Raw genomic sequence first — 11,795 nt, forward strand, 5'->3', positions numbered from 1 at the left:
TCTAACTACTTTTGTATATTATCTTCTACCATTTTTATGGGGTTTTTGCAAGATCTTTTGTGGTCTCCTAACCATAACAATAATGAAAAAAAACGCTGTGGAAATCATTCCTGGAATATCCAAAATGGAGCTAAAAGTAGGCAAAACAAAATCTACAGGGAAAGGCAAAAGCCTAAAGGCTAGAGGACAAATTCAGAACATCTTAACATGGAGCAGAAACAATTATCACCGGCAAAGGTTAGACAGAGACTGCCTTCCTATATCCCCCCAGGCTTGACTCCATAGGTTTCTTGAAATAGAAATCATCTCCAACACCTGTCTGAGTGACAGATGCAGAATCAGACTCACTACCAGCACTAGCCACCAGAGGGAGCCCAGAAACACTCCTGGGAACAGCACCCTCTCTGATGATATGCACAACAGCAACTGTTCTGTCTCCGACATCCAATCTTTGTTTCTGGACGTTTATTTGCATAGTGTTTTATATTTGCTAAGAATATAGACATAGTCACAGTGGTTATTTATGATCTGTAGTTTGCCTCCATCTAGTGGCCAGAGTTATTATTACAGTCTCATTCCCTCATATCGATTCCCCACCCCTTTGCAATGCATTCTGGGAACTCAGCCTCCATTTCCTTTCATCCTGTCTTGAGGAAGAACAGACTCCATTACTGTCCCCCCATGCGATTGCATTGCTGGTAGGTATTGGTGTTTTCTGCATCTAGTTCTGCTTATGCTAGCCTCTAGTTAGTACTGTATTGTTCAGTCTCTAGCCTATAAACATTAATGTAACATATGTAATGTTTAATATGTATTTCTGCCGTATCATGCACTGATTGCATGTATTTCTGTCATTTCTAGTTTTGCCATTCCCCAATATGCTGTGATGTTCATTAAAACACAGATTCCAGCACAGTCTCCTTATTGGACAATCCTGCATACCGGTTTATCTGCCTGTATAGCTATATGAGCCCCGGCCTGTTTAGTGAGGACAGGACAGCAACCAATCACAGACGCCGGCACGCCAGCAGTCTGCATGCAATCATTGGAAGATGCTGTCACAGAGAGTAAAAAGGGGAAGTAGTGAATATTCATGAGATTTAATGAACAGACTCGAAAGTGATGTGACAGCCTCACGGAAACTCAGTAAGTATAATTGTCTTTTTTCTTTTTTTTTTTTCTTAATCAGGGTGGCCAAAACCCAAACAGGAACATGAACTTCCTTAAGAAGTCCTTTGTTCGGGGTCCATGCACGGACACTAGGTGTCTAGTACGGAACCCAAACTTTACAGTTTAGGTTTGCCCATCATTAGTTAGGACGTTTAGAAGGGTTAAAAGATAATCAGTAATTTCTCATTTTTCCAACAAAATTTACAAAATCGTCTTTTAGGGGCCACATTCCATTTGTTGTGACCTTGTGAGGCCTTATGTGACAGGAAGAACCAAAAGTGACACCATTCTAGAAACTACACCTTTCAAACGGCTCAAAACTACATCTAAAAAGGTTATTAACCCTTTAGGTGCTTCACAGAAACTAAAGCAATGTGGAAGGAAAAAAAATGAAAATATTACTTTTTCCCACAAAAATGTTACTTTAGCTCGAAATTGAGCATTTTCACAAGGGTAACAGGAGAAAATGCACCACACAATAGTATACTGATAAACCATATGGTGGAAATTACTGTTTGGGCACATGAAAAGGCTGGGAAGGTAAGAAGCTCTATTTGACTTTTGGAGCAAATGCCATGTCACGTTTGCAGAGCCACCAATGGGTCTAAATAGTGGACCCTACACTCCTGAAGAAATTTATCCAGAGGAGTGGTGATGTCTCATCCTCACCAGAGTTCGCTACTGGGACGTCTGCTTCAGTCACCAGGCGCCGCTGTATTTTCACTGTGGACTGTGTCAGTGGCTCTGGTGGGTGCAAGCTCCGCTCATCCACTAGGCTGGTTTTTCCTGATGCCTGCAGTACCAATGGCTGAGTGTAGGTGTCGTGAGCCTTCCAGCTGAGGTTGCACTATTCAGCTACAGCCAATGGAAAGACACCACATCCTTTTTATTTCCCCTTCTGTCTGCTGGCCATTGCCAGATATACTGTAGATCTTATTCCTGCTACTTTGGTTCTCCCTACTGTTATTATTGGTTCCTGCTTTGACCCCGGCCTGCTCTCTGACTACTCTCCTGTCAGCCGTATTTGTACCTTGCTGCTCGATCCGGATTTGACCTCTGCTTTGTTTTCTGATTACGTCCTTGCCTGCCTGCTTCTGTCCCTGTTATGCATTTCCTGGTTTGACCCTGCCTGGTTACTACTCTCATCGGACTGCAGCCTACCACAGGTAGTGATCTCTTGGGCCCTGTGTAAATCTAAATCCCTGTATAGGGGTTAAAGGGTTTCAGGTTCTCGGGGTCCTGCTTTGTAAGCGGCTTTCCTCTAGCCTGTCCATCACAGCCAGTCTGAATCTGTGGTTCCAGGCAGGTGTTACAGGTGAGCACCTTGAATCCATAGGTGCTTCACAGAATTTTATGACGTTGAGCCGTGAAAATGGAAAAATAAATTTTTATCACAAAAATGTTGTTCTAATTCAACATTTTTTTAATATTCACATGGATAACAGGAGAAAATGCACCATGTACCGTATTTTTCAGACCATAAGACACACTTTTTTTCCTCCAAATTTTGGAGGAAAGTGGGGGGTGCGTCTTATGGTCTGAATAGTGTATTATATGTGGATTATATGGAGCTTGAGGGGCAAAGGGACGGCGCTGAGAGTGGACATGGGACATGGGGAGCAGACACTGCGTTATTTATGGTAGTTCCTGTTCTGTAATAGCCGGCACACATGGTCTCTCCGCAGCCGCCGGCATCCAGCAGCTGCTGGGGAGATGTCTACTTGCTATTACAGAGCAGGATCAGCGCTGGCGGTGGCAGCCGGAGAGGTGCTGATGGCGGGAGCAGGAGCGGTGCTGGCGGCAGGAGGTAGAGCAGTGCTGGCGGCGGGAGCGGGAGCGGTGCTGGCGGCGGCTAGTGTATCATCACCACTCTGGTGATGAAATGACTGCCGCTGCACGTTACCTGCGCTCAGTACGGTGGACAGTCTCCTCCTCCAGGACAGCACAGCCCTCCCTTCTCCCCACTGGCCCTGCCTCTTCATCAATGTTACCGTACTTCCTGGTTTCTGATGCTGTGACAGGGCCAGGCTTAATGTACATCATTATCATAGCTGGAGTCTGCTTCGGTAAGAGGTTAGCCGTTACAGTACAATAAAGTATAAGTACCCCCTCCCCCTAATACAGTACCGTACATTATAGTAAAAATCACATTACTGTGCTGAACTAGAACTCCAAGCATGCCATACAGGACATGCTTGGAGTTATAGTTCTGCTTATAGGCAAGAAGATATTGTAATAATAAACCACTTGACATGAATAGAACCCCCATAGCAGTGTCAGCAGCAGATCCCCATAGCAGTGTCAGCAGCAGATCCCCCATAACAGCGTCAGCAGCAGATCCCCCATAACAGCGTCAGCAGCAGATCCCCCATACCAGTGTCAGCAGCAGATCCCCATAGCAGTGTCAGCAGCAGATCCCCCATAAAAGCGTCAGCAGCAGATCCCCCCATAACAGCGTCAGCAGCAGATCACCATAGCAGTGTCAGCAGCAGATCCCCCATAACAGCGTCAGCAGCAGATCCCCCATAACGGCGTCAGCAGCAGATCCCCCCATAAAAGTATCATTCGGATAGTAGTGATGAGGAGTTCTTGGGATTTCCCTGATAGTTAGATGAATTTCTGGACTTAAAGCTCAAAGTCAGAAATAATGGTTGTCAATGCTGCTGTTGAGTTGTTTACAGTTACATTAGTGAAATATTACAGTGTTATTTAGGTTATTAAATAATTTACCACATTTTTTGCTTCAAAATTTTTTTTCCTATTTTACACTTCTAAAACCTGGGTGCGTCTTATGGTCTGGTGTGTCTTATAGTCCGAAAAATACAGTAGTTTATTGTTCAATTTTCGGAGTACACCCATACCCCATGGGTAATGGAAAACTATTACTTGGGCACATGGCAGGTCTCAAAAGGAGATTGCAGATGCCATGTTACATTTGAACATCTTGAACATGCCAAAAGAACAGAAACCCTCACAAGTGAACCCATTCTCGAAACTAATCATCTAAAGGAATTCATATTAGGGTGTAGTGAGCAATTTTAACTGTCAGGTGATTCACAGAATTGTATAACATTGGACTGTGAAAATAAAAAAAGTCAATATTTTTACACTAAAATGTTGCTTTAGCTTCAAAGTTTTAACTTTCAAAAAAAGAAATAGAAGAAAATGGACCATACAATTTTTTACTCAATGTCTCCTGAGTTTACCAATACCCCATATGTGGTCAAAAACTGCTTTTGAGCTACATTGCAAAGCTTGGAAGGGAATGAGCTCAATATTGGAGGTCAGATTTAGTTGTAATGGTTCGAGGGTGGCATGTCACCAGGGCCGGCGTTAGCACCCAGCAAAGCCGGTCAAATGCCGGGGCCTGAGCTGCCGGGGGGCCCACTCGCGGTAGCAGGAGTGGCGCACCGCTACTCAGGGGGGCCCGGTGCCCGCGCTGTCACCGCCCCCCTCTTCCCCACTGAGGATCGTGCTTTCAATTGCATCGGCATCGCTCCCTCTCTTATCATTCTCCCCGCTGTAACTGTCGACGTTCTGACAGCTCTGCAGCAGAGGAGACCGGATCAGTGGGGGAACGAGGAGAAGTGAGTATTAATCACTATATCCTACATGAGGGTGCCTACTGCTATCTCTGGCTCTGCACTGTGCTGTATACAGCTGTGCTATATACAAGCTGTATTCTACATGAGGGTGCCTACTACTATCTCTGGCTCTGCACTGTGCTGTATACAGCTGTGCTATATACAAGCTGTATACTATATGAGGGTGCCTACTGCTATCTCTGGCTCTGCACTGTGCTGTATTCAGCTGTGCTTTATACAAGCTGTATACTACATGAGGGTGTCTACTGCTATCTCTGGCTCTGCACTGTGCTGTATACAGTTGTGGTATATACAAGCTGTATACTACATGAGGGTGCCTACTGCTATCTGGCTCTGCACTGTGCTATATACAGGCTGTGCTATATACAGGCTGTATACTATATGAGGGTGCCTACTCCTATCTGGCTCTGCACTGTGGTATATAGGGGCTGTATACAAATGAGGGTGCCTAATGCTATCTGACTCTCCAAACAAGAAGCCTCATGGTTAAACCTTATGGTCTCAAAAGGGTCATACTGGTAAAAGGTATGATTTAACTCACCAGAATCTCCCAGAGACAGCACACTCCCAAATGACTAATATGTAAACAAGAGAAACGGAGTATTTGTGTGCAAATATATCATAATTTTAATATGGACAATTACAAATACATGTAGAAAACATTTAAGAAGCATAGATCCGGGAAAAAATACATGTGGTCCCAGTGAATCACCCAAAATATTAAAATGGACGTAATCGGGAGAAAGTCTCAGTATACAAATAATATGGCAACTGGCTGCGGCTATATACAGTGCGGCGTAGTATACAGTGTGAGTGACAGTGTGAGATGTATGGGAGCTGATAGGAAAGTTTGTAAATAGGTCAATTAAGAAGGTGGCCATGTTACAACTTTTCACTAGAACTTAGTAGCTTTAAACTTTGCCACTGACTATAAAGCAAGTGTGAACATAGCCTTAAAGGGAATCTGTCAGCATGATTTCACACCCCAAACTAACAGGTTAAAAGAGAATATTTAGTACTTACCATAAAATATATTTTTAGTAGCTTTCATAGGGGGACACAGACCCCCCCACCCATGCTGTTTTGGGATGTTTCATTTTCATTGTCGTCTGTGACTTATTGCTCTGTTATACTGTACTCTTCGTATTGTATTGTTGTATAGCTTCTCATACTGCTTTCTCATTAAATAGTTGAGCCCTATGATTGCAAGGGAGAAGCCAACTTTTTCTTGCAGTGTAATGCTTAGTGTCAGGCTCCTGGTGGCAGCAGCATACACCCATGGTTTTCTTGCGTACCCTAATGAAGGCTATAAGTAAGAGATTTTACATTAAGTAGTAAAATTCCTTTTTTTCTGCATGAAAATCTGACAAACTTTTTGATCACGTGAACTATGTTAGTCATGAACACGATAAAGGGAATCTGTCAGCAGGATTTCACCCACAAAGAATTTGGAAGTTCATATAGCTCTTTTGAATGACAAATCTAGCAATTCCTTTACTTGACCAGTCCATTCTTCTTTTGCTAAAAAAAAATCAGCATTTGAATTGGTATGTAAATGAAGCTTAATATCTGAAGCCTTTGTCACTCCAGCTCTATTGCCCACTCGGTACCACATCCTCCTGCTTGGCTGATTACTTTTTTACATGAAATCATACAGTATAGAGGCTGTTAGTCAAGCAGGAGGAGGCTGTGATGGCCAGGGAATAGAGTTGGAGTGACGGAGGTGTAATATTTACAATAGCTGTTCTGCCTCATTTATATATCACTTAAAATGTTGATTTCTCAGTTATTTGAAAGCTACATGCTCATATAGTGGAAATATTTTGGAAATGAAATCCTGCTAATAGATTCCTTTTTAATATTTTTGATGCTATGTATTTTTGTTATTGTACTCTATGCTTTTAGGTTAGAGAAATATTTTTGCCTATACATTGTGCGTTTTAATGCCTCTTTAAAGGTCTTATTTCTAAAACTATAAATGAAAGGATTAAGAAGAGGAGTAAGTATACAGTTAAGTAATGCCACAATTTTTGATAAATCTATTTTTGAATTTTTGTAGGGATGGATGCACATGAAGATACAGCTCCCATACACGATGAATACCACTGTAAGGTGTGATGCGCAAGTAGAGAATGTTTTCTTTTGTCCGACTACAGATGAAATTTTTGAAATTGCAAATATAATGCAACCATAGGAAACCATTGAGAAAAACAATGACCCTAAGACCAAGGAAGATGCCATTATAAGGTCCATCATTTCAATATAATGCGTGTCACCACATGCCAGCTTCAGCAAAGGAGCAACATCACAAAAGTAATGGTCAATAATGTTTGAGCCACAAAATGGCAAACGGAAAGTGAAGATTGTTTGAGCAATTGTATCAAAAAAACCACCCATCCAAGAGGACATAATTAATTTAAAACAGAGCTTTGGTTTCATGATAGTTGAATATCGTAAAGGGTGGCAGATAGCCACGTACCGATCAAAAGACATCGTGGCAAGGAGCAAGAATTCTGTGGTACCCAAAAGAAAGTAGACATATGATTGGGCAAGACATCCATGGAAAGTGATCGTTCTACTTCCAGTAATTAGATTGTAGACCACTTTAGGAACAATTGAAGATGTGAAACTAATATCTAATAGAGCTAGGTTGCTAAGAAAGAAATACATAGGGGTATGAAGCTTAGCATCAAGCACGCTAACTACAATTATTGTTGTATTCCCTACTAAAGTAATTACATAGCATGTAGAAAGCACCACAAACAGCAGGATTTGTAACTGGTAGCTCAGTGGTATCCCCAGAAGGATGAATTCTGTAACTGATGTCACATTATTTCTGTTCATTGCTATAGAAGTTTCTATAAAAAGATAGAAGATCATATTTTTGAGCAAGAGTACAAAAAAACATACAAATTGTCAATATTTTTTATGCTTGCCGAAGTTTCAGATACCTATTGACAGTGTACATATCTCATATTATATTGGGCTGTATCTCCTACTGAAATCTGAATGAATAGAAATGAACAAATTGATCTACAGAGTATCGAGTTGAGTAAAATGTCCTGAAACTTGTTTCTCTATACAAATTCCAACACTTTGCAATTCGATTTACGATTTGAAAAACAAAATCTGCCCGGCCAACATTTTGGAAGCCATTTAGAGCCAGAAAACTGAAAAATAAAACCCCTAATACTCCCCTCATTGCTCACATATATGGCCGTTACAGTGCTTGCTGGCTGCCGTTCATTCCTCTTCTTCCAATCATTGTGCACCACATCTCTGGCATCTTCACTTTAGGCCAGGACATCTGGCAGCGATCAGGTCTTAGGGGTCACTGTGTGTCATAAGGATGCAACATTGTGTTGTCATGACCTGCACCACAGCCTTACAATGCGCAGTGATCGGCCTGAATGTTCTAGCTTATGGTAAAGAGGACAGAGATGGAGTTCCTGACACCAGAAAGAGGAAGACGAGAGGGCTGGTAGTGAGCAGCAGGGCGGCTGGAGGTGAGAAAGGAGGTGAGAAATACTTATTTGTTTTTTTTTGTATTTCATATTTATTATGTTCTGGGATTTGGAGAGAGCCAAGAGCATCATAAATAATATTAAACTACATTTATTATACACAGGTGCCGCAGGGAACATTTTATGCCAACGTATAGTGAGCACAGTTTTCAAGTTTTGTAAGTGTCTGAAACCAGATGGCAAAAATCAACTCAGAAATGAGACCAGTTCAGCTCACCATAGTACATAGGATATCTCAGAAGGTGCGGCGCACAGAAGAATATCAGGCCGGTTCCTGAACAGAAGCAATTCTGAAATCAATCGACATATGGATTACCATTCATTTATAAAAATGTTTCCATAATGAAACAATTCTTTTCAGACATCATCCTGAATATATATGCTTTATAGTTAAAACAGAGCTAAACAAAGATTGAAAATACATGTAGTTAGCATAAGTTATAAAGAGTTACCTATAATCAACTCCCTGCACCGATCCTATAACTGAAAAAAGGCAGCTCATGGGAAGAAACAAGTTTATTTTCTCCCAATAGCCACACTGTCAGTAAATTGGCAAGGCAGCATTGTAATGTTATTTACCTCCAGAATTACATTATATTTGCAGGTAGACAGAATTTTCCGCGGTGACAAATGCCTTTTTATAACAGAATTTTTTGTTACTTGTGCCTTCATGTGTTTTACAAAATAGTGGTAGTGATTGAGTTCTTTTTAACAGGAATGCACTTTACGTATCTCCTATTTTATACATCAGGATGTTAAACTGCAGAAGTTGAGGGGACTTTTGAAGTCATTCTCCGACATTGTGAAAACGCTTGGAGGGTCGTCTGAAATTTCACTAAGGTCGTGTAAGCTTATTGATAGATGAGAATAATCTGAATCTTCCTGACAAAAAAAAGACTTGTTTTGGGCAGCATGAATTAGGTTAGGTTCACATTTCCGTTGTTTTGCATCAGTCACAATCCGCCGCTCTGATAAACAACGCAATCCGTTTGGCGGATTCCGTTGTTTCCCATAGACTTATATGAGCGGCGGATTGTGACTGATGCCCTTGCGTTGCATCCTCCGCCCAACTGATCAGTCGTGGAACGACTGACCATTGGGCGGCAGGAACGCAGAGTGTAACTTTTGTTGAGCAGCGGAATCCTTAGGATTGAATGATCAGCTGATCGCCCGGCAGCCGCCTTCTGTGAGCGATCAGCTGATCACCCGGCAGCCGCCTAATGAGAGCGATCAGCTGATCGTTCACAATAGCCGGCCGCCGGATTTTGAGAGCAAACAGATGATCTCCTGGCGGCCGGCTGATCAATAGCCGGACGCCGGCTTTTGAGAGCGAACAGATGATCTCCCGGCAGACAGCTGGCGAATGAGAGTGATAAATATTTACATTTTATTTTCCAAATTCTTTAAATTCTAGCTCTTTCTAAAATACTACTAATATTTAGTCTTAGTGTTATTAATATATATATATATATATATATATATATATATATATATATATATATATACAGTGCCTACAAGTAGTATTCAACCCCCTTCAGATTTAGCAGGTTTACACATTCGGAATTAACTTGGCATTGTGACATTTGGACTGTAGATCAGCCTGGAAGTGTGAAATGCACTGCAGCAAAAAAGAATGTTATTTCTTTTTTAATTTTTTTTTTAAATTGTGAAAAGTTTATTCAGAGGGTCATTTATTATTCAACCCCTCAAACCACAAGAATTCTGTTTGGTTCCCCTAAAGTATTAAGAAGTATTTCAGGCACAAAGAACAATGAGCTTCACGTTTGGATTAATTATCTCTTTTTCCAGCCTTTTCTGACTAATTAAGACCCTCCCCAAACTTGTGAACAGCACTCATACTTGGTCAACATGGGAAAGACAAAGGAGCATTCCAAGGCCATCAGAGACAAGATCGTGGAGGGTCACAAGGCTGGCAAGGGGTACAAAACCCTTTCCAAGGAGTTGGCCCTACCTGTCTCCACTGTTGGGAGCATCATCCGGAAGTGGAAGGCTTATGGAACTACTGTTAGCCTTCCACGGCCTGGACAGCCTTTGAAAGTTTCCACCCGTGCCGAGGCCAGGCTTGTCCGAAGAGTCAAGGCTAACCCAAGGACAACAAGGAAGGAGCTCCGGGAAGATCTCATGGCAGTGGGGACATTGGTTTCAGTCAATACCATAAGTAACATACTCCACCGCAATGGTCTCCGTTCCAGATGAGCCCGTAAGGTACCTTTACTTTCAAAGCGTCATGTCAAGGCTCGTCTACAGTTTGCTCAGGATCACTTGGAGGACTCTGAGACAGACTGGTTCAAGGTTCTCTGGTCTGATGAGACCAAGATCGAGATCTTTGGTGCCAACCACACACATGACGTTTGGAGACTGGATGGTACTGCATACGACCCCAAGAATACCATCCCTACAGTCAAGCATGGTGGTGGCAGCATCATGCTGTGGGGCTGTTTCTCAGTCAAGGGGCCTGGCCATCTGGTCCGCATGCATAGGAAGATGGATAACACGGCCTACCTGGAGATTTTGGCCAAGAACCTCCGCTCCTCCATCAAGGATCTTAAGATGGGTCGTCATTTCATCTTCCAACAAGACAACGACCCAAAGCACACAGCCAAGAAAACCAAGGCCTGGTTCAAGAGGGAAAAAATCAAGGTGTTGCAGTGGCCTAGTCAGTCTCCTGACCTTAACCCAATTGAAAACTTGTGGAAGGAGCTCAAGATTAAAGTCCACATGAGACACCCAAAGAACCTAGATAACTTGGAGAAGATCTGCATGGAGGAGTGGGCCAAGATAACTCCAGAGACCTGTGCCGGCCTGATCAGGTCTTATAAAAGACGATTATTAGCTGTAATTGCAAACAAGGGTTATTCCACAAAATATTAAACCTAGGGGTTGAATAATAATTGACCCACACTTTTATGTTGAAAATGTATTAAAATTTAACTGAGCAACATAACTTGTTGGTTTGTAAGATTTATGCATCTGTTAATAAACCCTGCTCTTGTTTGAAGTTTGCAGGCTCTAACTTATTTGCATCTTATCAAACCTGCTAAATCTGCAGGGGGTTGAATACTACTTGTAGGCACTATATATATATATATATATATATATATATATATATATATCGGAAAAACACATACCAAAGAAACAAGTTTTAAAATTTTCTATCACAATTCTTATTGTTTCATATGATATTATTAGTAACAGCCTTAAACGCTTGGCAACGTATTTTCCTAGAAATCTTTACAAGTATTGTCAAACTTACCTTAATTAAGCTTACAGAGAGAAAACTAATGTTATCCTTTTATGTCTAGCACATAGGATATCAAGTAAACATCTTATTCTGTATAATGTGGGACGCATAGGATAGTAACTCGTCTTGGGTTAATGAAACATATACTACCGTACAGCATGTCACAATAACTCTTTTATAAAGGGCAATATGACGACAGTTAAGTCACATCTGTTAATTTCCCTTGAGATTTTA

The 11,795-nt window shown here is 41.7% G+C and overlaps 1 protein-coding gene across 1 annotated transcript; it reads right to left on the minus strand.

Moving 5' to 3' along the window:
* Positions 1 to 6,668: 6,668 nt before the first annotated feature.
* Positions 6,669 to 7,619, minus strand: LOC142297039 (olfactory receptor 6E1-like). Its single transcript, XM_075341270.1, has one exon. It carries the CDS (start codon positions 7,617 to 7,619, stop codon positions 6,669 to 6,671), a length of 951 nt encoding a protein of 316 aa, XP_075197385.1.
* Positions 7,620 to 11,795: the final 4,176 nt, after the last annotated feature.

The sequence above is a fragment of the Anomaloglossus baeobatrachus genome, chromosome 1, assembly GCF_048569485.1.
Source record: "Anomaloglossus baeobatrachus isolate aAnoBae1 chromosome 1, aAnoBae1.hap1, whole genome shotgun sequence".
NCBI lineage: Eukaryota > Metazoa > Chordata > Amphibia > Anura > Aromobatidae > Anomaloglossus > Anomaloglossus baeobatrachus.